General features: G+C 30.0%; 5 protein-coding genes across 9 annotated transcripts; 3 read left to right on the forward strand and 2 right to left on the reverse strand.

The window, feature by feature from the left end:
* The first annotated feature begins 407 nt into the window (after positions 1-407).
* On the forward strand, positions 408-12,982 carry LOC552546 (protocadherin Fat 4). 2 transcript variants are annotated; one of them, XM_006567418.3, is made up of 18 exons: positions 408-855; positions 2,530-2,639; positions 7,140-7,426; positions 7,509-7,601; positions 9,035-9,142; positions 9,212-9,313; positions 9,394-9,519; positions 10,143-10,337; positions 10,436-10,523; positions 10,665-10,774; positions 10,892-11,038; positions 11,158-11,272; positions 11,364-11,433; positions 11,499-11,609; positions 11,714-11,887; positions 12,000-12,337; positions 12,448-12,722; positions 12,868-12,982. In XM_006567418.3, exons 2-18 carry the CDS (start codon positions 2,573-2,575, stop codon positions 12,955-12,957), a joined length of 2,496 nt encoding a protein of 831 aa, XP_006567481.2. In that variant the 5' UTR covers positions 408-855; positions 2,530-2,572; the 3' UTR covers positions 12,958-12,982. The 2 variants fall into 2 exon arrangements, with proteins under 2 accessions (XP_006567481.2, XP_016769527.2); XM_016914038.2 differs by lacking the exons at positions 408-855; positions 2,530-2,639 and adding an exon at positions 5,598-5,837.
* Positions 12,983-13,382: 400 nt separating this feature from the next.
* LOC726639 (oxidized low-density lipoprotein receptor 1) lies at positions 13,383-15,465 on the forward strand. Of its 2 annotated transcripts, none has more exons than XM_006567417.3 (6): positions 13,383-13,716; positions 14,085-14,161; positions 14,236-14,454; positions 14,534-14,638; positions 14,736-15,027; positions 15,174-15,465. In XM_006567417.3, exons 2-6 carry the CDS (start codon positions 14,092-14,094, stop codon positions 15,322-15,324), a joined length of 837 nt encoding a protein of 278 aa, XP_006567480.1. In that variant the 5' UTR covers positions 13,383-13,716; positions 14,085-14,091; the 3' UTR covers positions 15,325-15,465. The 2 variants fall into 2 exon arrangements, with proteins under 2 accessions (XP_006567480.1, XP_001122362.2); XM_001122362.4 differs by having other exon boundaries at positions 13,383-13,675.
* Positions 15,466-15,712: 247 nt separating this feature from the next.
* Positions 15,713-18,551, reverse strand: LOC552524 (nicotinamidase). The gene is made up of 5 exons (XM_026443053.1): positions 18,197-18,551; positions 17,827-18,093; positions 16,769-17,030; positions 16,311-16,457; positions 15,713-16,224 (listed from the first exon to the last, which is right to left on the reverse strand). The coding sequence occupies exons 2-5, from the start codon at positions 18,066-18,068 to the stop codon at positions 15,835-15,837; spliced, it is 1,041 nt and encodes a 346-aa protein (XP_026298838.1). The 5' UTR covers positions 18,069-18,093; positions 18,197-18,551; the 3' UTR covers positions 15,713-15,834.
* Positions 18,552-19,693: 1,142 nt separating this feature from the next.
* Positions 19,694-21,227, reverse strand: LOC552514 (HD domain-containing protein 2). 2 transcript variants are annotated; one of them, XM_624890.5, is made up of 5 exons: positions 21,109-21,227; positions 20,803-20,983; positions 20,380-20,501; positions 20,063-20,231; positions 19,694-19,969 (listed from the first exon to the last, which is right to left on the reverse strand). In XM_624890.5, exons 2-5 carry the CDS (start codon positions 20,851-20,853, stop codon positions 19,739-19,741), a joined length of 573 nt encoding a protein of 190 aa, XP_624893.1. In that variant the 5' UTR covers positions 20,854-20,983; positions 21,109-21,227; the 3' UTR covers positions 19,694-19,738. The 2 variants fall into 2 exon arrangements, with proteins under 2 accessions (XP_624893.1, XP_006567478.1); XM_006567415.3 differs by lacking the exon at positions 20,803-20,983 and having other exon boundaries at positions 21,109-21,208.
* Positions 21,228-21,898: 671 nt separating this feature from the next.
* Positions 21,899-26,515, forward strand: LOC551093 (V-type proton ATPase catalytic subunit A). 2 transcript variants are annotated; one of them, XM_016914035.2, is made up of 13 exons: positions 21,972-22,035; positions 22,138-22,493; positions 22,865-22,980; positions 23,064-23,176; positions 23,287-23,652; positions 23,743-23,799; positions 23,860-23,954; positions 24,062-24,333; positions 24,447-24,630; positions 24,704-24,821; positions 24,884-25,164; positions 25,244-25,433; positions 25,520-25,764. In XM_016914035.2, exons 3-13 carry the CDS (start codon positions 22,899-22,901, stop codon positions 25,610-25,612), a joined length of 1,851 nt encoding a protein of 616 aa, XP_016769524.1. In that variant the 5' UTR covers positions 21,972-22,035; positions 22,138-22,493; positions 22,865-22,898; the 3' UTR covers positions 25,613-25,764. The 2 variants fall into 2 exon arrangements, with proteins under 2 accessions (XP_623495.1, XP_016769524.1); XM_623492.6 differs by lacking the exon at positions 22,138-22,493 and having other exon boundaries at positions 21,899-22,035; positions 25,520-26,515.
* Positions 26,516-26,810: the final 295 nt, after the last annotated feature.

Here is a 26,810-nt window from a genome sequence, read left to right on the forward strand (position 1 = left end):
TGAGATAAAAAAACTCAAATCGCTCGATAAAATATTATGCTTCTTTATAAGAAAAGAAGATTCGAATCGTATCGAATCTTCTGGCTGAGAGCGTAAAGGATTAATCATTCTCGGAGCCTCGCCTAAAGCAAGTGGAACGAATGAGAAAGAATTCAATTTTCCGTAACCGTGTTTTCGGATAGATAGACGTTTTTCCCATAGACGAAATTTCGGTGGCGGCGAAGAGGGAAGGAAACGAGCAGGGCGGGAGTCGCGCGCGGAGCGGACACGCAGCCGTCCAATTTCCTGCCAACGAAAGTAAACACCTGTTCGAGGCAGGGGCCACAGAAACGCGTTCGGTTGGTCGCCCGGTCTCCCCCCTCTTCCCGAACGATAGAGCGAGCCCGCGACTTCCCGAGTGACTGTCTGCCGCGTCTCTTTGCTCGCCCGTGTTTCGCAGCGGCCGGTCAAAAAAGTTGGTTGCAGGGAAACAGGTGCTTTCTTCCTTCCTTCCTTCCTTCCTTCCGAATAAATATTCGAATCGATCGCCGCGGACAGATTCGAAGGATCGTGGACGGAAGGAAATGTAGTAATTATTGCAAAGGTTATCGTAAATTATCGAAAGGTAGTGAGACGAAAATTTTTCGAAGATTCTTCTTTTTCTCCTCGATTTTCGTGAATCGGAAAAATTTAACAGTGCCCGTCCACCCAGTGGTTCTCCGACCAAGATAAGTGTTCGAAATGTACCTCCGTTGAGAAGAACAGAAGGGAAAGAGTGTTAACGATGCCGATTTGAGAGAGCATATATACACTGCCGCCGGGGGAGGCGCTGCTCTGAAGGATGATAATGAGGAGCGATCGTCCAAGAGAATTGTGGTAAGTGAATCATAATTGAACGTTTGTTTTTGAAGAAGGGAAAATAAAGGAGAATGTAAGTAGAATGGTTTCTCTTTTAATCCTCCAAGTAAACGGAATCTTTCATTATTTTATTATTCCTCGAATAATAAAATTGGAGGATACGATGAAATTTAATATTATTATTAAATCGTTCTTTCCCCCCTCCCCTGTCCTTTCGGTCGAGGAAAGAAAAAATCGATTTCCACGCACTTTCGATCGCGAAAGTGGCGGCAGAGGCCAGGAACGGAAGTAAGGAGCGGAGTGATTCATCATCGGGCCGCGATTCTTGAGCGGAATCGGAATCGTTGGAAGAGAGGGGGGGGATTTTACGGTGGCAGCGCGCGCGCGCGTTGAATTTACGGTCGGTGAATTTGACAAGTATCGTGGCCCACATAACGTATCCGGCTTATGGATTCGTTATCCACGTGTGAATAGCCTGTCCTCTCCTTCGACCCTTCTCCCTCGGAATATCTTTTCTCTTTCTTCGATAAAAAGGCGATCGCCGGTTCTCTGTAATCTTTCTCGAGCAACCATTTCCGTTCGTTCGAACGAAGGGAAAAAAAGGGAGAATGTAAGAAGATTTCTTTTTCATAATGGAATCTTAAATATAATATTATTCATAGAATAATATACTTTAATAAAAATATAAAAACTGTTCTCTTCTTCAACCCTTTGGAATATCTTCTCTCTTTCTTCCACTCGATAAGAAGACATAGATCGCCCGTTCTCTGTAATCTTTCTCGAGCAACCATTTCCGTTCGTTCGAACGAAGGAAAAAAAAGGGAGAATGAAGATTTCTTTTTCATAATGAAATCTTAAATATAATCTCGTATTATTTTATTATTCATAGAATAATATACTTTAATAAAAATATAAAAGCTGTCCTCTTCTTCAACTCTTCGGAATATCTTCTCTCTTTCTTCCACTCGATAAGAAGACATAGATCGCCGGTTCTCTGTAATCTTTCTCGAGCAACCATTTCCGTTCGTTCGAACGAATGGAAGGGAAAAAAAGGGAGAATGTAAGAAGATTTCTTTTTCATAATGGAATCTTAAATATAATATTATTCATAGAATAATATACTTTAATAAAAATATATAAAAGATTGATCTAAATCTAAATTCCGAGGGAAGGGAATTTGGTTCCCATCAACGAGTTCTTTCCACCTTCGAGGAGTCCACTTTTACCTCCGCTCAACTCGATTCACGTTACCTTCCTTTGCCTTCGAAGGAAGGCAAGAAATGGGCAAACTATCGCTCTCGCCACCCCCACCTAATTGCCCCCATGCTAATGTCGTTCCACGTATCTAGGTTTCACGTAATAAAGCAAAGTTTCTTCGCATGCTTTCTAACCACGCGTTATGTTCGCCACGGTTTCCTACAGTTCTTTTTTTTTTCTTTCTTCGATATCTTTGGATTCGACATCGATCCTCGGACAAATGTTTGCGTTCTTTGAGTATTGTTCGTAGTCACGCTACTCGCTTCGATCAATTTCGATAAACTCGAGCTTGTCGTCTAATTCTCTTGTCTTTAGAAGAGGAATTGAAAAATTATTTAATTACTTTTTCATATATTATTATTATGAGTCCGTGTTAATTTTAGTAGAGCAGTATAATACGTTTCATTGAGCATAAAATTTTGCACGAATTTGCAGATGCGTTGCCCGAACCGACGAAGGATGTCCTTGAAGGATCGCCATGAGACGGAATATTCTGAAGATCCTGCCCATTCTCTGTTACACGCTGCATTTACACGCGGGACAATGTGGGTCTTCCCTCCGCTATTCTCACGCCGCCTTCTCGATCCACAATCCGTTTGTTCCCTCCTCCCTCCCTCCCTCCCCCCTTTTCATTCCGCTTTGATCGCGATCCTTAATCGAGCGCCGTCTTTCGTTTCATCGCACGGTTGATCGCGTGCGAACGATCGATCGAATCGCGGCTCTGAAGATGGGACAGATCGAATTCGTCGAGCCTGGAAGAAAGAATTGGGGGCGAGTCGGAAATTTATAGGAACAGAGAAGAGAAGAAATCGAAGTAATTATAGTATAATTATCGTGTTAATTGAAATAAATCAGTAATTGGAGTAGTTTTGTTCGATTTTGGTGATTCTCGTTGATATATTTGTCAGAGAGTAAAGATAAAGAATTTAGAGTTTTTTAGAGAAAAATTGGAACTTTACGATTCTGATTTTTTTAAAGCAAATTATTAATTTGTTGCATCGAAAAATCGAAGAAATAGCAATTATATGGCATAGTAATTTTAGCGCATATCCAGAGAATGAAGATCGAGTTTATATTCCAAAAATTGGAACTTTATGCTTCTGATCTCTCTAAAACAAATTAATTATTTTTTTGCATGAACGTAGAAACATCGAATCGAAGAAATCAAATTGGAACTTTATTGGATTTTGATTTTTTTAAAGCAAATTATTAATTTATTGCATCATAAAACCGTCGAATCGAAGAAATAGCAATTATATGGCATAGTAATTTTAAAACATATCCAGAGAATAAAGATCGAATTTATATTCCAAAAATTGGAAACACTTGGATCCAAAGCAAATTATAAACTTTATTTGCATAGAAACGTCGAAAACGTCGAAGAAATAGCAATCATATGACACAGTAATTTTAGCATATATCCAGAGAATGAAGATCGAGTTTATATTAAAAAATTGGAACTTTATGCTTCTGATTTCTCTAAAGCAAATTATAAATTTATTGCATCGTAAAATTGTCGAATCGAAGAACATCTAAAGAAATTGCACAGTAATCGCATTATATATCCAGAGAATAAAGATCGAATTTATATTAAAAAATTGGAAACATGTTGCGCCTCTGATCCAAAGTAAATTATAAACTTATTTGCGTAAAAACGTCGAATCGAAGAAATCGCAATCATATTGCACAATTTTAACACATATCCAGAAAATAAAGATCGAATTTATATTCCAAAAATTGGAACTTTATGCTTTTGATCTCTCTAAAGTAAATTATAAATATATTGCATAAACGTAGAAATGTCGAATTGAAGAAATCGCAATCATATGGTACATATCCAGAGAGTAAAGATCGAGTTTATATTCCAAAAATTGGAAAATTTACGCTTTTGATCTCTCTAGAGCAAACTATAAATTTATTGCATAAACGTAGAAATATCGAATCGCAATTATATGATCCAGAGAATAAAGATTAGAAGAGTTTATATTTCATATAAAATTGGAACTTTATGCTTCTGATCTCTCTAAAGCAAATTATAAATTTATTGCATCATAAAATTGTCGAATCGAAGAACATCTAAAAAAATTGCACAGTAATCGCATCATATATCCAAAGAGTAAAGATCAAATTTATATTAAAAAATTGGAAACACTCTCCTCTCCAAAGCAAATTATTGTAGAAACGTCGAATCGAAGAAATTGTAATTACATTGCACAGTAATCTTAGAGATCCGTTTCCCTTCGATGATTCTCACGACATATTTATCCAAGGATAAAAATCGAATTTATATTCCAAAACCATCCGAAGCAAATTATAATATTGCATATAAAAATGTGAAATCGAAAAGCATGGCAATTATATTGAACAATAATCTTCAACACATATCGAGAGAATAAAGATGGAATTTATATTCGAAAAATTGGAAAGTTTGCGCCTGTGAAGCAAATCGTAAACTTATTGCATAAATATGGAAACGTCGAATCGAAGAGCGTCGCGTTTAAAGAAATCGCAATCACGTTGCGCAACGATGTTAACAGTCCGTTTCCCTTCGACGATTCCCGCGACATATCCACCGGAGGATAAAGGATCGAATGACTTAGAAAGTGGTCCCATTGCGAAAATCGAGATATGGTTTTTTAACGTCTCTCCCCGTTACATTCGTAGAAATTGGCGGCCATTTTTTTGCACGCACGATAATTGGGCCGTGATAAAAGAGAGGCGGCTGTATATTTCCGCTGCCCCGTTTCGCCATTCTTTTCACGAGCTTCTTTGATCCTATCTCTTTCCATCCATGGATAAAGTAGAGTCAAAGTCTCGATTAAGGGTTTGTTGTTCTCTCACAGACAGCTCAACCTTCGTGATAGAACGTTCGTAACGCGACGTTGTTAGAACCCTTTCATTTGCGTGTCTCGTTATCCGGATAGACGGGAAACTTAAACATCCAGACGACGCTTAAACGCGCGTTTACTTTTTCACTTGGCGTAATAATCGTGCGAACTCGCATTAGCCCCTTTTTCTACGGCTAAAAAACGAATAAATTCGTTCCGCTTTATTAGCTCGAGCATCGAAGCGTAATGTTCGAAACGATCCCGGTACCGATAAAATAAAGTTTCAAATTTCGGAGTTATCGTTTTTATTGAGCTATCGTGCGCACGATAATCGAGCCCGTGCACGATTAAGTGTCGTTTATTATGATAAATTTCATCCATCGATTCGAAAGTGTATAATAAATGTAAAGAGGTATAAATTTTCTCCATCGAATTGGAAGTAACAATATATATAGATATATATATATAAATATACGTGCAATTTCTTCTGGAAAAGTCTTGTGGAGGGAAAAAAGATTACGAAAGGCAACCGCGGAACGTTGCATCGTCGATACGCCGTGAGCTGGCGGAACTTCGCTCCAAGGGAGCGCACACGTCTAACCCCTCGTGCACGCGCGCCTGTTAAATGACTTCTGTGCACACGCGTTTTTTCCTATACACACGCGCTACGCGCATGCGTCAAGTAATATACGTGTGTTCGGTGTCGGATTTTCGTGTGTATTCGCGAATATATGTAAATAACAACTCGTACCACTCGTTTGTAACGTGGATTTCTAATACGGATATATAATATTACGGTGGCTTGATCGGGAACAAAAACATCGTGGTATAGTTGGTTTAATATTTGAAATTTGTATCCACGTTGGGATAAAAGGGAAATTACGATGTTTCGATGTTACGAATCGAAGATTAGTTGTAAGATTAGATATTTTCGTAGATTCTAGATGAATTCTAATTTCCGTTTCTCGTTTTTTTTTTACAGATTATTAGTTATCGATTAATTATTAATTTACTTCAATAGATGTAAAAACGGCACAAATAACACCGTTAAGTCGAAGAAATAACGGACAAGACGAGCCTCGATGCACGACGAATTAGCACGAGGCAATGATCGCTTAACACTGCTCGTTTCGATCTTATTACGAACGATTATCATATTTTTCCCTTCTAAAGAAGTCGTTGCATATATTATTCTACTTTTTCTTTTTGATACGATTTGAATAAGTCGAAGACTTCCATCCAAGGAAGTCTTTCGTCCAATTAAGAAAAGAATCGAAAGTAATTAGAATAAGAGAAATTTTTATGCTAACCTCAAATTTGTTTTTACTTCACATGTGATTGTCTTTGAACGGATAAGTCGTTGAAAGTTTCAATATGTTCAACTCTTCTTTTGATACGACGGAAAAGGAGGAAAACAAGCCAAATAGATTTCCTTTTAAAAAAGTCGTCCAATTAAGAAAAGAATTAGCGTAACAAAAATTTTCATAAAATATTCTTAAATTTTTATTTTCTCTGCGCATAAATTTATTTTATTTATACGAATAAGAATAAAATGAAATGAGGAAAATAAGCCAAAGATTTCCGCTCAAAGAAGTGGTCCAATTAAGAAAAGACTCGAAAGTAATTAGCACAAGAGAAATTTTCATAAAATATTCTCAAATTTTTATTTTCTCCGCGCGTAACTGTATTTATACGAATAAGAACAAAGATACGACGGAAACGAGGAAAATAAGCCAAAGATTTCCACAAAGAAGTGGCCCAATTAAGAAAAGACTCGAAAGTAATTAACATAAGAGAAATTTTCATAAAATATTCTCAAATTTTTATTTTCTCCGCGCGTAACTGTATTTATAATAAGAATAAAGATACGAAGAAAAATTTGAACAAATTAATGACAAAAGAGGGACAGAGGAAGAGATCAGTGGTGAATCGGTTGACAAAAAAGTCCGGAAACCCAAAAACCGCACGGTATTACCTGAATGTGAAATTGAAGGAACACGATTCGTTCCACGCTCGAAACGAGCAAAGAAATATCGTCCCTCCACACGGTTATAACCTGTTTTTTCAACTTTCTTACCTATCATTTCGCTCGAAACTCCTCCTCTTCCTTTTCCTCCTATCTTTCAACAATTTTTTTCCCCCGTGTATACATTTCACCTCTCGATACATGTATCCTGCCCGAATTCTAACTTCAACGATATTTACTTCATCTTTAAGTGATCCGTGACGCGAGATGCTTCTTGGAGAACGGCGCAACGGCCGCACACCTCTTCGTGGGCGAAGATTTGCCGGTCGGTGACACTGTGGGCGTGCTCGGGGTGTTGGGGGACCCCGGGCCCCAAGGCGACATCGAGCTCAGGCTCCAGGAACTCGACAGCCCCGTCACTTTCTCCGCCTACTCGAAGAATTTAACCCTTATCAGACCCCTGGACAAGGAGGGCGTGGACGGACCCGCGAGCGTTTACGTGAACGTGATCTGCGAGAGGAAGCACACTTTAGACCCTGTACTTGCTCCTTTTTAATAGCGTGCTATCGCGAGCGTCGAGAAATGGAAACATCGTTTCTGATCAATTCCATTTGTTTCAGGGCTTCGTGATACCGGTCAACATTCGCGTGACTGACGCCAATGATAACGCGCCTCAATTTGTGAACGCGCCTTACGTCTTAAACATCTCCGAGGTGAGAGATTCAACTTTTTCGCTTTTTACAAACTTTTGTTTTCGCTTTTTTTTTTTCTTCTTTTTATGTATATGTTATATTATATTATATCTTTTTTTTCTTTTCAGTGATTATTGTTTCATTATTGATCTATTCCTTTATTGATGATTATTGTTGGTAATTGAAATAGGTCATGGTGGTAGGTTTATTCTACATATGTTATTATATATAATAATATATAAGATCTTTCTTTCTTTGTAATTATTGATGATTTTTATAATTGATACATATATTATTATATATCATAATATATATCTTTTTTTCTTTATTTATTGATGAATATTGTTGATAATTGAAATAGATCATGATAGTAAGTACAAGGGTTCTTCAAGTTGCAAGAGCCATATATTACATATATTATTATATATCATAATATATATATCTTTTTTTCTTTACTTATTGATGAATATTGTTGATAATTGAAATAGATCATGGTATAAAGGTTCTTCAAGTTGCAAAAGCCATGTATTACATATATTATTATATATCTAATATATATATAATATATATATATCTTTTTTTCTTTACTTATTGATGAATATTGTTGATAATTGAAATAGATCATGATAGTAAGTACAAAGGTTCTTCAAGTTGCAAGAGCCATATATTACATATATTATTATATATCATAATATATATATATCTTTTTTTCTTTATTTATTGATGAATATTGTTAATAATTGAAATAGGTTATAGTAGTGGATATGAGAGTTCTTCAAGATGTAAGAACTGTGTTGCATATATTATTATATATATGTCTTTTTTTCTTTATACTTATTGATGAATATTGTTGATAATTGAAATAAGTCACAGTAGAGAGTTCTCCAAAGTGTAAGAACTGTGTTGCATATATTATTATATATTTATATATGTCTTTTTTTCTTTATACTTATTGATGAATATTGTTGATAATTAAAATAAGTCACAGTGGAAAGTTCAAAGTGTAAGAACTGTGTTGCATATATTATTATATATATGCCTTTTTTTATGCCTTTATACTTATTGATGAATATTGTTGATAATTGAAATAAGTCACAGTAAAGAATTCTCCAAAGTGTAAGAACTGTGTTGCATATATTATTATATATATATGTCTTTTTTTCTTTTTACTTATTAATGAATATTATTGATAACTGGAATAAGTCATAGTGATGGATATGAGGGTTCTTTAAAGTGTAAGAACCATGTATTGTATATATTATTATATATATATATATATATATATATATATATATATATATATATATATCTTTTTTTCTTTGTACTTATTGATGAATATTGTTGATAATAATAAATATTGTTGAAATAGATCATATTATTGGATATGAAGGTTCTTCAAATATATATATATATATATTTTACTTATTAATGATTATTGTTGATAATTGAAATAGGTGACAGTGGTGGGTACAAGGGTTCTTCAAGGTGTAAGAGCGGTGGATGCGGATCAACCGGGACCATTTTCTACCGTACAGTATGCAGTTTTGCCTGGACCACACTCGGTACCATTTTTCGTTCTCTTGATCCTTTGGGTGAAACAGATCTTCCATTTTTTTTCCTTTTTTTTTTAGGATTACTTCGTGTTCGTGAACGCTTTGGAAGGTACTCTTGTCCTAAGGAAACCACTGGATTACGAAACACTCGCCAATTTCTCTGTCGATATACGCGCACAAGTGAGCCATTAATCGTTTCAATATGTCTCTTAAGTATGATCCATGAATTTTATTAATTAAATGTCGTTTTCTTCGCGTAGGATCAAGGTAACCCGCCAAAATCATCCGCTACGACACTTTACGTCAATGTCATCGACGCGGATGACCAAAATCCCGCCTTTCAAAGTGACCAATACAAAATTCTCGTTCCTCGAAACATTAAAACGGTACACGATTTTATTATTATTATTATATTTTTATATTATTATTATATATTTTATTATTATTATTATTAATTCGAATACCGACAATATTTATTTACCATCGATTTTTTTAGAATTCGCTTCGATTCCTAAATTCTTTAACTATAATTGTCGAATGGCTAGATTTTTTTATCTCAAATTATCTTCAAAGTTTTCGAGTTTTGTAAGATGATTTTTCGTTATCGAATTTAATGAAAATTCTGCTCATAAAAAAATTTAATAAAAATTAAGTAAGAGATGTAAAAAATAAGAATAATAGAGAATTAATTAAATCATTAATATTTAAAAAGATTACATAAGATTTTGGAAATGAGAAGAGCGAATGACACTTCAATTAGTGAAACGCATCTCAGTGATTTTGCTTTCTAAAATATTAAGCGAAACAATATGATATATATAGTTTAATATTCGACAAATTTTCTCTCTTTGCATGAAAAAATGTATAAAAATAAGGTGAAATTATTTAAGAAATTAATAGTCAATCGAAAAATCGAATTATTGACTCAACCGGGGCAAGAGTTTGAAAATCGATTAAAAATAACAATCATGAAGCCATAAATTTCACTTTCTCTTCTTTTTTCTTTCAGAGAAAGACGCTGAAGGTAGATCCTATGGCGATAAAAGCGATGGATCAAGACGTAGGAATTAACGCTCCCGTCAAGTACACGATTCAAGGAGGTATTCTTCCATTTCTCACCCTGAATCCGGAAACAGCCGAGGTTGCCATAACGCGGCCGTTATACGAACACGAACTCTTGTCCCCAGCAACGATAGTCGTCAAGGCAAACATCCTCGCAATACAAATTTGTTTAATAAATTAAACGTTCAATATATACATATATATCCTTCTCTAAATTTCTTATCTCTGTTTTGTTTCCAGGCTACGCAATTGGACAATCCGGACAAATACGCCCTTTCCACCATAGTTGTTTCTCGAGAGACCGACTGGAACGTGGAGCCAACCGCTGGTGAAGATAATCAGATTTACAATAAATCTAAATATTAATTACTAAATATTAATATAGTTGTACTAAATATTAATATAGTTATAAGAAATTATTCAATTACTGTAAGCACAATTATTATTACATTGTTATAAATTAAATTAGGTGGAAGATTACCTATCAAATTTATACGAAGGGATCATCAAACCAGCATCCCGGAAAACACTCCTCCAGGAAGTGTTCTGTTAACGACAGGGGTGAATAAATTAGATTCCGTAAGTCAGATTTTCTTCTCTTCTCAGATTTTCTCAGATTCTTTTCTTTTTTTCTTAAGAAGATCAGAATCGACTAAACCAATCCCCCTCTCTCTATTTTCTTCTCTTCTCTTTCAGAATTTAAGATTTTGGCTGGTGGGGGCGATCGAAGATCTCGAGAGATTCTCAATCACCAATTCCGGCGAATTGATTTTAAAAGGTACTCTGGATTACGAGAGGAGGGTGCAGCACAGTTTTCTGGTCCGCGTCACCGACGGGCACCACGTGCGTACAATTTCTTCCCTTCTTTCTTTCAAATTTTAGAGAGTAAGAAAAAAAAAATTTGAAACGATATATTAAATTAAATTTTCGGAAATAATGCAAGGATATGTTTGCAATAACAGAACGACACCTCGCGCGTGAACGTTTCCGTCGAGGACGTGAACGAATGGGAACCTCGGTTTCGCCATCCCAGATACGAATTTCACGCGGCGACGTCGAGAGAAGGATCCATTGTCGGTGAGCTGTCCAATCTCCCCTCCTACTTTTATATATCTTTTCCTTTTTTCCTTACGAATTGATTATCTTTAACAACTCTTATATTTCTCAGGAAAGTTGGAGGCAGCCGATGGCGACAGGGACGACAAGATCAGTTTATCCCTTAGAGGTCCAGATGCAAGGTATGAAAATATATTGTGAATATATGTGATGATTTTAATAAATAATAAGATCAATTGTAATTCAGATCGTTCGAGATACGCGACAACGGGGAATTAATTCTGAGATCGGTAGCAACGGTTAACGGTTCCTTGGCCAGATTAGTGGCAGTGGCTTCGGATTCTGGCCGCCCTCCCAGGTTACATATATCGAACAGACAAGTCAAATGAATAAAACTAATATTTATCCCCGCTGTAATTCAAATTCATAATTCCTTCCGATTCTCCTTCCTCTCTCTTCAAGATCCAGCATGATCCCGGTGATCGTGCACGTGCCGAATAGCGGATCCTTGCCGATAGCCGCGAGAGCGGCACCCGCCTGGCTGGGAAGCAGCGTCCTCCTTGTCGCCGTTTTCGGCGCTGTCTTGGGCCTCCTTGGCGTTATAATACTCGTTCTGATATTGTACATATACAAGAAGTAAGTAAACGTTTTCTTTAAATTAAAAAAAAAAAGAAGAAAATTTTTTATCTCGCATATTCCTCTGCTGCCGAATTTTTCTACAATTTTTCTACAATCTTTTGAACAAAAGCAAAAGGCCAAAGACGAGCGGTTCCGTGAGCTCGGTCGGGACCGGTTATCGAGAAAAATCGCCAGTCCCCTCTGCCCTCAGCCCGACGCCGCAAGTGCTCGGGGCGAACATGCTCCAGGACGCTCTGGAAGTTGGGCCTCGAAGGGGGACTCGCGCCGAGGACGCGCACAATATCGGAGAGGAGAACGGCGAGGAGGAGGCCGGGGACGATTTGGAGGGAATGGATCGGGAGATCGTGGACGACAGCATCAACGGCGAAACACGGCCGGCGAATAACGACAGTGGCGATGTCGAAAATCCTGTTTTCGGGGCGAGGAACTATAGTGCCACGATCAAAAGTAAATAAATAAATTATAGAATAGAAATAATTATTCGTTCAATTGAAACGATTGAAAAATTGTTTCATCTTTCGTCCGTTCTTCGTTTTTTTTTTCTCTACGTTAATTAGGCGTGACGTCAGCCAGACAAATACCAGTTTACGCGAGACATAAGATAGCCCCCGCCCCACCAAACCCTCCAGGTTTGTCCGCAACGTCCAACATACCTAACGTCGGCGGTCTAGTGCAAAACATGAATGACTTAAGCGCGAAAACGAACTTAAACGCTAGCTCTTGCCAATCTTCCAATTATTCCGGAGATGTTCCAGATTCGTTGGTGCCCGCGTGGCCTGCTTGTTCCGTTTCGCAGAGAGTTAAAAAATTATCCTGGGACGACGATGACAGGGTAACGTATACAGGCCTTTCTATTCTATCCTTTCTATTTTACGAAAATGCGTACATATTTATGTAATAAACCGATGAACAATAGTATACGATTAATAGGATTTATCGTATGGTTTTGTTATTATTATTTTCTTTTCCTCTTTTAGACAGTGGATAGCGTGGAAGTGACGGCGGAAACAATGTCCAGAAACAGTCAGATCGGGAACGAACGACTTAACCTTACCGTGTATTTTTAACCATGAAACGAGAAAGACTGAAAAAGAGAAAAGAAAATGATTCCAATTATCGTTTATTATTCATCGAACGAAAAATTATTCATCGATAGGTTATTTCAATAAATAAATTCCTTTGATAAGCGGACACTGTTAAAAATGTTCTAATATCGTTGCCAGATAACGAATTTTAAATCGATGTACATATAAAATGTATATTAGTTGCAGATAATGCATCGAATGATAATACGTTCTTTATCCATAGTTGTTTTATTATTAAAGAAATACAAAAAAAAATTAAGAAATAATGACGTTTTTTTAATTTACATTTTTAACTCGACGAACATCTATCCAGAAGAAGATAAAATTTCGTTTCATCCGAAGAATCGTGTCAGTAGAACGATACTTTTACGAACTCTTCGTGTTATTCTTATTTTTCGAGTTGTGTAATTTAATACGATATATGATTTTAAAATTTCTAAAATTTTCGAGAAAATAATCACAATAATTTTGATTTGATTAAAATTTTAATCAAATGAGGAAGGAAAAAAATCTGACGAGAGGACAAATCGGGCAAAAACGAGTAACGGTCAAATTTAATAGAAAGAAGAAAGTGACTCATTTTTCCGAAGAGGAGAGAGAGAAAGTGTTTCGCACGAACCTCGGCTCTCGATAGTCTTACTTCGCTCGTGAACGAAAGTGGATCGAGCAACTGAGTGATATTCAAGAAGAAGCAAATGTGGTATGATAATAATTAAGAGATCTTTATTTTATAAATATTACGTACGTAATGCATCTTAATCTTTTATCGTTGTATTGCATCTTTCCTGATATATCTTTTTTTTTTCTTTTCTCAAATTAATTTCTAAATAATAATTAATGATAATGATAATTCATAATGAGTTGTCTGTAAAAATATAATCATTTACATTTATATACCTTTTATAATAAATGAAAGAAATATCAAATTAACGTGTTAAATGATATTTCAAGAATATTAAAAGGAATATAATTATTAGCAATTGAATATTAATTAAAATATTTAAAAAAATATCGAAGAAACGATTTGAATGATCTATCAACTATTTAAACTTTCTTTAAGAAAGTTAAAGATAATTCTGCTTCGCATCAATCGAATTTCTTATTTTCAGATATACCATGAAACATAAACTATCTTTTTGCTTACTTTCCATGTTATTTTTTCAATTATGTATTATGGAAATTCCAGGTATACGAAAAAAATTAAATTCTTTATATAAAAATATATATCTTTTAATAAGATTATTTGTTATATATTTTTAGACAATTTATATTCGGTATCCGCTATAAATTCACTTAACGTTTCAATAATTGAGCCATTAGGAATATGGGGTGAAATTCTAGAAAATTGGACTATTTCCGATTCAAAAATAACCAGAATGTCGAAAGTGATGAAATTGGGAGATAAAAGTTTAACCGTTACGAGCAAAATATCGATGCCAAACAAACGAGAAGTCTCTGAAACAGATCTCTATTTACTTGGTAAAATTATAATAAAGAAATGAATAGAATAATTATTTCCCTACTTAGAATTATATAAATTATCTTCTATGATATAAAGGTGCGATAGAGAAACTTGTCTACAGAGTAGATTTTTTAGAAAATCGTCTCAAAAGAGCAGAAGAACTTTTGTATTATGTAATTTCTGGAAATATCAATAAAAAAGGTAAGTTTTAAATTTTCCCCATTTCTCATCTTGTAAATTAATTTATAGTCATTAATTGATTCTCATTTTTATAAAAATTCTTCGTTATCATCCTTAGAACCTTGTCCCAATAATTATTCCAAAATCGGCCAGAATTGCTATCACTTTAGCAATCGTGAATTCGACTGGAAGTCGTCAGCAAGTCTTTGTCGAGGAATGGGCGGCCAATTATTAGAATTTGATACTAATAACGAAAAGCACGACGTAATAGTTAATTTACAAACGAATTCTAAATTAAAAGGTAAAACCTTTTGGACAGGAGGATTAAATCCAGGTCTTCTTTGGATCTGGGCTAGTAGTGCAAAACCAGTTTATCAAAATACTAAATACACTGTTCCTGGTGATGGCAGGTAAAATTATTTTTTAATATCAAAAATTATAAATTTAAAAAATACACTTAATGATTAATAATTATTAATTTTAAATTTAATTTTAAAATATTCTAAGTTCAATTTAGATAAATATTTATTTCTTTTTTTACTTAATACATTTTTAGATGTTTAAAATTATCCTACAATTCTACATCTAGATTGTACTCTTATCAAAGTGATGATTGTGGTGCAAGACACAAATATGCTTGTAAATTGACAAAAGATGATGATTCGGCAAAAAAAATTGAGAAAACTGCAAAAATGTTGAACGAATAACATTAAATAACTAACTACTATTTAATAACATGTAAATTCATTATGTTTATTGCATATATATTTATTTGCTTTCAAAAATTCATATTTAATAATGTTAAAAAATATAATACATGTATATAAAAATAAAGTAAACACAATATATAACTTAATATGATATCAGATATATACATATATATCATAAATACTGCATGTTAAGTTCAACTAATATTGAAATTAATTTAAGTAATGATATAATTATTATATCATTATTACTATTATTTCGATATAATTATCGAAATAATATAAATTATTATTAAATAATAAAACTTATAATAAAATTTAATAATTAAGTACAATGAATTAGGAATGATTATAAATAATCATTATTAAGTAATAAGTATAAGAAAAAAATAAGAAAAAATAATAAATTAAATCTAATAAATATTTTAAAAAATTTAAATTTTTTAACGAACCATTTATAGGAACATTTACTAAAACAGGATATATGTGTATATTAATTGTTAAACGATATTAATTCATACAATTTGCTGCATGGCAGCAAATCATTGTTTTTGCAATTTGATGACTCATAATAAGACTTCGTTTTCCCTCGTTTATCATTTCAAGAACATCGTGACTATTAGTAATAAGTCCTCCATTCTCATGGATTAGTTTTTTTGTTTTTTCAATATTAGGGACTGAAACGCCACGACAACAATCATCAATAACAGCCACAGCATGGCCTAATTGAAGTCCGTCTAAACATGTAAATTTTACACAAACATCGTAAGCGAGGCCACATACAAAGATGCGTGTCACACCTAATTCATTCAAAATTTTTTGCAGTTCCATTGTTTTCTTATAATTGTTATTGTAAAATACGGAATAAGCATCCATATCTGAATTTTGACCTTTACGTACCTAAAAAACGAAGCTAATTATAATCAACCCATTTTTTTTATCAAATTTAAATTTAAATTTTTCGCTCCGAAAATTATTTAAAATACCTGCACAGAATTAGGTGTAATCAAAAGATCTTTGTGCAATTGGGATCCCCATGTATTCATTACGCAATGCTTAGGCCAGAGTATCTGTTCCAAATAAGGATCCGCAAAAACCACTGTATCAAATAGCTTGGCATTGTCTTTTGTAACCTTATACATAATTAAAAATATTTTATTTTAGAAGGATGACATTTTTTTTTTCTTAAAAAATGTTTAAATAATTTTTATTTTACGAAACGAAAAGAATATATATAAATTATTTTTAATCTAAAACGAAAATTTTTATATATTTAAAATTAATACCAAAATGATCAAATAATAATATTAATTTTAAATATTCTTATCATAATACAATAAATGGTGTTTCATTCATTTGTATAATTTTTTATCTAGTTTGTTCAAGAAAAATATTCAATTTTACTTGGACAATAAAATTATTAAAATTTAACTTTTTTATATACCTTTGAATCTGGATGTAATTCTCGTAAATGTAAATTTTCATAAAAACTAATATGATTTTCCGGATGCCAATCTAACGAATAAATAATTTTATCGAAAAGTCCATTTTTTAATAAATAATTAATTGGTTCCACCACATCAATTCCATCCTGCTTGGCTTCACAAGTACGAAGGGCTAAAGACCCATCGATAAAATCATTTTGAATGTCTACAATCAAAAGTGCATCTACAGGTTCAAGTATCACTCGTAACCAATCACAGAATCTGTTCAATAAATCAAATAAATTACATGATTATATTTAATTCGTTAAAATTATTATATTGATACAATATTGATACAAAAAATTCTGATTGAAAATTTAAATTGAAATTTTATTCTAGATACTTAAAATTATCTCATATATTTTATCATGATAATTATTATTTTTTATGTAATGTAAAAACTATATAATTATATAAAATATTTATTAAGATAAATTTAAGATAAATTTAAATCTTAAGTCCTAATGATATTATTTTCATTATTTCAGTCTTAACATCAATCCCAAATTCTAAATCATAAAAAAATATGCCCATCTCAAATCAGAAATTTAAGATTAAATTACTAATTAAGAATTAATTAATAAAAAAGTTTGTTCAATTTGTCCAATTTACTATATTTTTCATGTGCTTATATAATTCCAGTTGTTTGATAATAAATGGATACAGATATCATGAAGATAAGTATTCAGAAATAATCTTAAATCAACATAAATTGATATTTTAATAATTTGAAATTAATAAAAATAATAAAAAATAAAAACATTGCCTCATTTCATTAATTGAATTTTGATAATATATTGTATGATTAATTATCCAATTTTCTGTAGTACTTAGAATTTGGAATTGAAATTAAAGTTACATATTATAGATCAACTTTACTTACAACACTAGTACTGTATTTATATATATATGCTCACATTTTTAACAGCAAGCCCATTACGTAATTCTCCAGGACTATGTGCAATTAAAATATTGTTTGTTTGATTTGTTACGTATAAAAAAGATAAATTATAATTACGTTTTCCACTCTTGTTGCTGCAATATACCATCTTTGTTTAGATCAAACGAACAAAATATCTCTCGAATCCTCCATTCATCTTGTTTGATTTCATTTGGATAAAAAAGCGTAACACAAATTGAATGAAAATTTGCATAATTCAAATTACCATCTTTTTCTGATAAATCAAATTCAGCCAGAAATTTTTCAATAGACCATTTTTTTTTTTCAACAACCGTTGATTGGTTACATTTTACTTCCATATTGACAATATTGATAAAAAGCTCACTTTAAAATAATATATTACTTGTCTATAATTACTTTTACATTTATTTGCAACAGTTTTTTTCCTAAAAATATACTACTTATTTTAATATACTTGTCTACTTACAATCAATATATAATTCTTAATTTATTTCCTTTTTATTGTTGAAAAATAATTTATTATAAGATATTAGAGGTTAATTGTTTTGCACATAAAGCATGTGATATGTAAGTACTATACGTTAGTTAAATTGGCATCTGGAGAGTACAGGTAATAAACTACTTGTATGTGTATAACCTCATCAAATGTAACACATACTGATATATGCTATTGGTAATAGTTAATAGATATGATAAGTTCAATCAATTATAAGAATCGTAACTTGACTATGTGTTTGCATAGGTTGGTTTCATTAGACTTTATTTTTTTAGGTGATAACTTATTTCGTTTACATATTACGAAATAACAATTTTATGAAAAATATTATATATTCTTTATTATTCTGATTTTGTTTTTTTGAACTTTTTATTTATTTAGTTTTTCAATTTTTATTTAATTTTAAAATTCAATATATATAATGTATAATTTTTTATAATAATAATTTTTCATATTTTAAATTTCTAAAAAACTTCATCAAGAAAAAATTAAGGACAATCAAGTATTGATAAAATCTAGCTTCTATCTTAAAATTTTTCTACAATTTAAAGTTGAAGACACTAATATTATATATATTATAACATTTATAAAAATGTATTTTTTATAAATTTTTTTGTATAATTTAACATGAAAAAATTTAATTATTCTTATATATAAAAATTAAGATTTTTTTATTTTTATAAAAAAATGTATTTTCAATTTAAAAAAAAAATATATATTTTTTGATTATATGTTTATTGTATAACTTTTTTATAAGTGAAAAAATGTTATATTGAAAAAATGTTTATGTATTTATACATATATACATATTATTTAAAAAATTGTGTTATAAAAATAGAAAAAGTTCAAAAAATTATTAGTAATTGTTAATTGTAGAATTGTTTAAATATTATCCACAATTAAATTTTTTTCTTAAATATTATTTTTGCATAAAAATTATAGTTTTCATAAATATGCAATAATAAATTTAATTTTTAAATATTTTATAATTATAATCCAAAATTATAAAATCAAACAAATTAATCTGTAATTTTAATTAATAATAAATAACTTAATAATGAACTATCTTCTTAATATTATAATAAACTTAAATAATTTTTTAAAACATTTATAAAAAGTCGATGTTTATTTATATAAAATTATTATTTATATATGGAATTAAATATTATTTTAAAAAATAAAATGTATGCAAGAAATTATAAAATTTAAAAATATTAAATATTAGTATTAATAATAATTTAATATTATATTAATAATAATATTATAAATTAAGTATTAAATATTACTATAGATATTATTATTAAATTAATTTGATTACTTTATTTATACACTATTTTCACAGAAAATAAAAAAAATATTATGTAAAATATACTAATTTACTTTACTTTTTCATGTGTTTATAAGGCATAATTATCTTTATTCTCTGTGAAAATAAATATTTTTTTGTAACTATTAAATATAATAATAAAATTGATGATTTTTTTTTTTTTTTAAACATAAATACAAAGTCAGTTATACTGATGTAGTTAAATTACAACATAAAGCTTGTCTTCTTGCAATAATTTCAGATGCTAATTTTTGAATAAAAGGATGCCTTATCTTGCCGCTTGTAGTAGTAAAAAATTCTTCTAATTTTCCAGGAATATTATCTCTTTTTTCATATTCATATGCTTGCATAATTAGATCTAATCTGTCTAAATCTTTAACATATTTTGCTTCCGGGGATTCTTGTTTTTCATATTCCTATAAATAAAAAATAAAAATAATTTAATTATAAAAAAAATGTAAATTATAATCTTCTGTATATGTATATATAAACATATATCAATTTCATACTCGAAATATTTCCAATATCATAGGTCCTCTATCTCCAAGAAGTTTGCAAATATCTTCCATAGCTTCATCTTCTAATTTATGCTTAATTTCAGATGGAATACCACAAGAAGGTGTTATATCACCTACAATACATTCAGCTAAATCATGTATTAAAGCCATTTGCATAATTCTGTAATAAATTTAGTAATAAAATCTATAAATAAATAAGATCTTTAAAAAAATAACTCTATAATAGATAAAATAATAATTAATAGATATTAACGAGAACTCTATTAATATATATATTTTATCCATATAATATAAATGATATTTCATACTTGACTTTATCTAAATTTTCATTATCTACCAAGAAAGAAAACATAGCCATCCTATACATATGACCTGCAATTGTTTCTGGATCAGAAACATTTTTAAGAACCCATCCTGTTCTTTTCATATGCTAAAATAATTAATAAATATGTAAAATATATAATATATATTTAATATAATATATATTAAGACATAAAGAATTTTAATTAATTAAAAAAAAATAAAAAGAAATGATAATTAACCTAAAAAATAATAACATATAATAGATAAAATATAAAAATATAATAATGTTTGAATTTCATATTTAATTAAATAAAAATCAATAGAAAATATTTAACATTCGTTTATTATACAACATTTAAACAATTTTTTAAAAATTGATCATAAATCATCAAATGATGGATTTATTTTAAAAGATTGCAATAACTTACTTTCAATCGACCAACCAATTCCATAAATTCTTGTAATTTCTCGATATCCATGATTCTTGTAATTTCTTGATATGTATTATTAGAGAATTAAATATTTTCTTTTCACTTAGATATTTAAACAATAAACATCCATTAAGTGATAATCAAAATAGAAATTTTAACTATTTGTTAAAATTCAATTCTACAAATAATAAAAGAATATTATAAATAATAACAAAATGATGATAATATAACTGATATATATCAATTCTTCGTACAAGCAATTTTATATTTGAAATACTCTGTACTAAACGAATACAAACTTACATAGTGATACTTCACTGTACTAACGATCCAAAGTCAAATTCATTGTTTCCTAGGTTACATAACTATCTACCATTTAACTTTCTACCATTTTAAACGAAATATTAAAATTCAGAGAAAGAAAGAAAAGAAGGAGAGGGAGAGGAAGAGGAAGAGAAATTGGAAAATTATATTATAAATTTTTTCTTTTATAATTAATTAAAATTTATTGAAAAGAAATTTTATGCAAAAAAATTTCAGGAAATTGAAAAATATTTAAAAAGAAATATATATATAAAGTAATAAAATTTAATTTACCTTGACAGTTTTTAATTTTAATTTTTATTTTAACTTTCATTAAAACTATTTAAAAATGAATAAATACATAAATATATAAATATTTATTTACACATTTATAATTATTGCGCTATATAAATGTCTATTAATTGAAACAATTTATTCAATTGTTTCTAACTTTATCTAATTATATATTATATATATATATGTATACATACATGTATATAGTGTATATACATCTATATATACTATAGTATAATCGCAATAAATATATATATATTTAATATATATTTAAATATTATGCTTCTATATTTAATTATTATTTTTTAAAATTGAAACTAATTTATTTTGAAAAGATAGACAACATTTTTTTTAATAAAAATTAAATAAATTGGTCTTTATATTCTACTTAATTTTATTCATAATTTAACATTTTATAAAATATTTATGAAAAATCGCCTATATTAAATTAAGGATGATATAAGATAAAAAATTTCGCTTACTTGAAAATACTGCTTTAATTGAGATACGGAGCCAAATAATTGAAAACGAACACATCTTTCAGTCAGCTGACCTGTCTTGTGATAGCAAGCTCGATTGTAAAGATTGACTTGCTATTGTAGACTGGACTTACTTCGATTCGTTTCTCGTTTCGTAAGTTTCTTATTGTCATCTATTTCATTGATTATAGATTATGTTATTTCATCTTAATTAATTATATAGTCAAAGCAATTATAACGATTTCGTACTATATAGAGGAAACCAGAGATTTTTACAAAAAAGACTGGCGCGTATAGTATCGATCGTGCCAGTTTGAATGCGCCATCGTTTTTCGATCACCATAAGAATTTATGCGTTTTACTCGTTGTCTACAATTACACGGAATCATCGATTTTATATATATTTATTCAAAAAATGAGTTAAGCCATTCTATTTCTATGGTAATATCTTGATTGGATTCGACATTATATTAAGCGAGCAGACGTCTCGCGGGCTTAAAGGGCTACGCCTACTTTTTAAATGAACTGCTCACGTGAATTTTATGATGAATGGATATATTAGCTGACATCGACTTTCTCACCGATTTTGACCGTAATTGACTTAGACCGCGTGTAAGAACATTCAATTCAAAATACATTGTCCACGATCGTTATTTTTTTATGTTCGTTTTGTCATATTTTTGTTAGTGTGCAATGAATTGCTATTAATTAGATGTCAGACTGAAGTGGCATCAATCATAATTATACCTTTCTATTATTCATTAGAATTGAATATTATTCTTTAGGATTGTTTTTATATCAAAACTTACATTTTCCTGGAATGATTAACATATATATTTTGCATTTTATTGTATTTTTTTTTTTTTTACATATAATCAGAAGTTAATTGTTAAATTAATGTTAATTTAACTTTTGTTCTATTAAATGTTTCTCTTTGTACATCATAACTTTTTTTATATTTTATAATTATAAATTATTTTCAGCTATTTGTTGGTTTTACTTAAATAACAATTCACAATGACGAGCCAAGGCTTACTCAAAATTAGTAATGAGGAGAGAGAAACCAAATTTGGTTATGTATATGCTGTATCTGGTCCTGGTTAGTTTATAATATATATTTTTTTAATTTACTGAATTTATATTTTTGATTTAATAAATAATTTCTTTTTTATTTTCTTATAGTGGTTACAGCTGAACAAATGTCAGGATCAGCTATGTATGAGTTGGTTAGAGTAGGATATTATGAACTAGTTGGAGAAATAATTCGTTTAGAAGGTGATATGGCTACTATACAGGTATAATATGATTTTTTATATATTTTGAAAGTATATAAGTATAATAATATATATATTAAATTATATTATTATTATATTATTATAACATATATATTTATATATTGGTATAGGTATATGAAGAAACTAGTGGTGTAACTGTGGGTGATCCAGTTTTACGTACTGGAAAGCCATTATCTGTAGAACTTGGACCTGGTATTCTTGGCAGTATCTTTGATGGTATTCAAAGACCATTGAAAGATATCAATGAGCTTACAAACTCTATTTACATCCCAAAGGGTATTAATGTACCAGCATTATCAAGAACTGCTGCTTGGGAATTTAATCCATCTAATATTAAAAATGGAAGCCACATCACTGGTGGAGATTTATTTGGTGTAGTCTATGAGAATACATTAGTGAAACATAAAATGATTTTACCTCCAAAAAGTAAGGGAACTGTGACTTATATTGCACCTGCTGGCAATTATACAGTATCTGTAAGTTATAAATTAATAAATTTGATTTAATTATTTTAATTATATATCTGATATATACATATATCACAATATACATTTTTTATTTTATAGGATGTTATTCTGGAAACAGAATTTGATGGTGAGAGGCACAAATATACTATGCTTCAGGTATGTAAATAATTTTTGATATTATTATATTCATATAATAATACGGTTTTATATATATAGGTATGGCCTGTAAGACAACCTCGTCCAGTCACTGAAAAATTACCAGCTAATCATCCTTTACTTACTGGTCAACGAGTATTAGATTCACTTTTTCCGTAAGAATTTATTTTGTTTATATAAATATATATATATATATATATATATATATATATATAATGAGATACATATAATATAAGAGATACTTATAATATTAAAATTGTAGATGCGTTCAAGGTGGTACTACAGCCATTCCTGGTGCTTTTGGTTGTGGCAAAACTGTAATTTCTCAAGCTTTATCAAAATATTCAAATTCTGATGTTATTATTTATGTTGGTTGTGGGGAACGTGGTAATGAAATGTCTGAAGTATTACGCGATTTTCCTAAATTAACAGTGGAAATTGATGGTATCACTGAATCTATCATGAAGCGTACAGCTTTAGTCGCTAATACTTCAAATATGCCTGTAGCAGCTCGTGAAGCATCTATTTACACAGGTATATATGTATATATATATATACACTTAATAAAAAAAAAGCAATACAATTATGATATAATATATTTCATTTTTCGATTCGATTGTATATGTATTCATAATTATATGTTACAGGTATTACTCTATCAGAATACTTCAGAGATATGGGTTATAATGTATCTATGATGGCCGATTCAACATCTCGTTGGGCAGAAGCACTTCGTGAAATTTCTGGTCGATTAGCTGAAATGCCTGCTGATTCCGGATATCCCGCTTATCTTGGGGCTCGTTTAGCTAGCTTCTATGAACGTGCAGGAAGGTAATTTTAATTTATTTTATATGCATATATATTAATTGATTATATTACTGAAAACATTATATATTGTTTGCAGAGTGAAATGTTTAGGTAATCCCGATCGAGAAGGTTCCGTCAGTATTGTAGGTGCTGTATCACCACCAGGTGGTGATTTCTCTGATCCTGTTACTAGTGCAACCTTGGGTATTGTACAGGTACTAATTGAATTAATATTTATTTTTGTTTTACATTATTATTTTTTCTATCTATTGTTTAGGTGTTCTGGGGTCTTGATAAAAAACTTGCACAACGTAAACACTTTCCATCAATTAATTGGCTTATTTCATACAGTAAATATCTTCGAGCTTTAGATGATTTCTACGACAAAAATTTTGCAGAATTCGTTCCTTTGAGAACGAAAGTAAAGGAAATCTTACAGGAAGAAGAAGATTTATCAGAAATTGTACAATTAGTCGGTAAAGCTTCTCTTGCGGAGACAGATAAAATTACTTTAGAAGTTGCGAAACTCTTAAAAGATGATTTTTTGCAACAAAACAGGTATAAATTATTTTTTCACTATGATTATATTATTATTTTTGATCATATATATTAAATTCTATTTTTATTTATTATACAGTTATTCGCCATATGATCGTTTTTGTCCATTTTATAAAACTGTTGGAATGTTACGAAACATGATCGCATTTTATGATATGGCAAGACATGCAGTTGAATCTACGGCACAATCAGATAATAAAATAACATGGAATGTCATTAAAGATAGCATGTACAATATTCTTTATCAATTGAGTTCTATGAAATTCAAGGTAAACATTGTTCTTAGAATAATTTTATTTCTTCATTTTAAAATCTATAATGTAAATTATGTTTTTTTTTGTTGTTGTTGTTTTAGGATCCAGTACAAGACGGTGAAGCAAAAATCAGAGCTGATTTTGATCAATTACATGAAGATATTCAACAGGCATTTAGAAATTTAGAAGATTAATTTTCAAACATTTATATAAATTAAGTTCTCTATGTTCAGGAATCTTATGCTGGTCATATTTAAGGATGTCCTGGATTTACTGGAGCAAAATATAACATTTGTAATTATATTACATTAAACAGTTATATTAATTTTCAAGAATTATTAAAAAATTGTATATAAAAAAAATTACAAATATAAAATCTATTATAAATTATATGTATAAATCTAATGTTTAAACAAAAAAATCATTCGTGATGTTAAGTCAATATATACAATAAAGTTGTAGGACATCCTTAAATGTATTTCCAATTTCAGCAAACATTTATATATTAAGTACTATAATGAGTTAATTCATATATGGAATGAATCTATATGTAATTATTTTAAATTGTTGGGATAAATGATGCGATGTCTGGCGAGTTAAGCTTCCGATTATTTAATTTTCCGCGAATGGAATTCAATCATGGAAGAATCTGTTTATACAGATAAATAGATTCCTTTTTATGAAAAAATTTTTGTATGTATGCAAAGTTAAAGTAAAAATATCGTAAGAAGCTTCCCATTCATCCATACATTGTTATTCTCTTGAAAAGAAGAAAGTAATTGCTTTTTACTTCGTTGTAGCATGGGCTGATGTGGTAGCTTTTTACAAAGGAATGGAATTAAAGAGTATTAAATATTGTATTATAATAGTGTATTATGTAAACGTGTTAAGTGGCGGTTACAAACGTTACGTAAAAGTAGATGTTATTTTAAACGTTGAAATATGGTCTAAAAGTTTAAAAAAAAAGTGTCAAAGTGTTAAAACTATTAAAATGCAAGATCTTTTATCGTTAAAAAGAAACAGTGTTCCAATAACTTCGACATTTCCATTGTATCATATGTAAAAAACGAATAAATATTACGCATAAAAAGATCAAATTTTATTTAAAATTGTTAATGGTTAAATAAAAATACTGATATTTCGATAAATTTCATTTTAATAATAATTATAATAATAATAATAATAATAATAATATAATATAACAATAACCTTCGCGGTATGTACATTAACGATATATTACAAATCAATATTTAATTTTTTCATTTATTCCAACGCATTTTCATAGCGTTTAGAATCATGGATTGAAAAAAATATGTTTATTGCTATATGTGTTCGTATATGCATATGTACACACACATGTATATATACATATATAAATATATATACACATTT

The sequence above is a fragment of the Apis mellifera genome, linkage group LG9, assembly GCF_003254395.2.
Source record: "Apis mellifera strain DH4 linkage group LG9, Amel_HAv3.1, whole genome shotgun sequence".
Taxonomy (NCBI): Eukaryota; Metazoa; Arthropoda; class Insecta; order Hymenoptera; family Apidae; genus Apis; species Apis mellifera.

What these genes read in the sequence shown, in the direction of transcription:
- LOC552524 (XM_026443053.1), bottom strand. Translation starts at nt 18,068, where the DNA reads ATGGAAGTAAAATGTAACCAATCAACGGTTGTTGAAAAAAAAAAATGG. An exon ending in CAGCAACAAGAGTGGAAAAC is followed by an intron (nt 17,031 to 17,826) that starts GTAATTATAATT and finishes TTTATTGAACAG; the next exon opens with ATTCTGTGATTGGTTACGAG. An exon ending in TTACACCTAATTCTGTGCAG is followed by an intron (nt 16,225 to 16,310) that starts GTATTTTAAATA and finishes TTCGTTTTTTAG; the next exon opens with GTACGTAAAGGTCAAAATTC.
- LOC551093 (XM_623492.6), top strand. Translation starts at nt 22,899, where the DNA reads ATGACGAGCCAAGGCTTACTCAAAATTAGTAATGAGGAGAGAGAAACC. An exon ending in CTGGCAATTATACAGTATCT is followed by an intron (nt 23,653 to 23,742) that starts GTAAGTTATAAA and finishes TTTATTTTATAG; the next exon opens with GATGTTATTCTGGAAACAGA. An exon ending in GTATTAGATTCACTTTTTCC is followed by an intron (nt 23,955 to 24,061) that starts GTAAGAATTTAT and finishes TTAAAATTGTAG; the next exon opens with ATGCGTTCAAGGTGGTACTA.
- LOC726639 (XM_006567417.3), top strand. Translation starts at nt 14,092, where the DNA reads ATGAAACATAAACTATCTTTTTGCTTACTTTCCATGTTATTTTTTCAA. An exon ending in TGGAAATATCAATAAAAAAG is followed by an intron (nt 14,639 to 14,735) that starts GTAAGTTTTAAA and finishes TATCATCCTTAG; the next exon opens with AACCTTGTCCCAATAATTAT. An exon ending in ACTGTTCCTGGTGATGGCAG is followed by an intron (nt 15,028 to 15,173) that starts GTAAAATTATTT and finishes ATACATTTTTAG; the next exon opens with ATGTTTAAAATTATCCTACA.
- LOC552514 (XM_624890.5), bottom strand. Translation starts at nt 20,853, where the DNA reads ATGGATATCGAGAAATTACAAGAATTTATGGAATTGGTTGGTCGATTG. An exon ending in AATTGGTTGGTCGATTGAAA is followed by an intron (nt 20,502 to 20,802) that starts GTAAGTTATTGC and finishes TAATTATTTTAG; the next exon opens with CATATGAAAAGAACAGGATG. An exon ending in TGATATTGGAAATATTTCGA is followed by an intron (nt 19,970 to 20,062) that starts GTATGAAATTGA and finishes TTTTATTTATAG; the next exon opens with GAATATGAAAAACAAGAATC.
- LOC552546 (XM_006567418.3), top strand. Translation starts at nt 2,573, where the DNA reads ATGAGACGGAATATTCTGAAGATCCTGCCCATTCTCTGTTACACGCTG. An exon ending in TTTTGCCTGGACCACACTCG is followed by an intron (nt 9,143 to 9,211) that starts GTACCATTTTTC and finishes TTTTTTTTTTAG; the next exon opens with GATTACTTCGTGTTCGTGAA. An exon ending in GATTCTGGCCGCCCTCCCAG is followed by an intron (nt 11,610 to 11,713) that starts GTTACATATATC and finishes TCTCTCTTCAAG; the next exon opens with ATCCAGCATGATCCCGGTGA.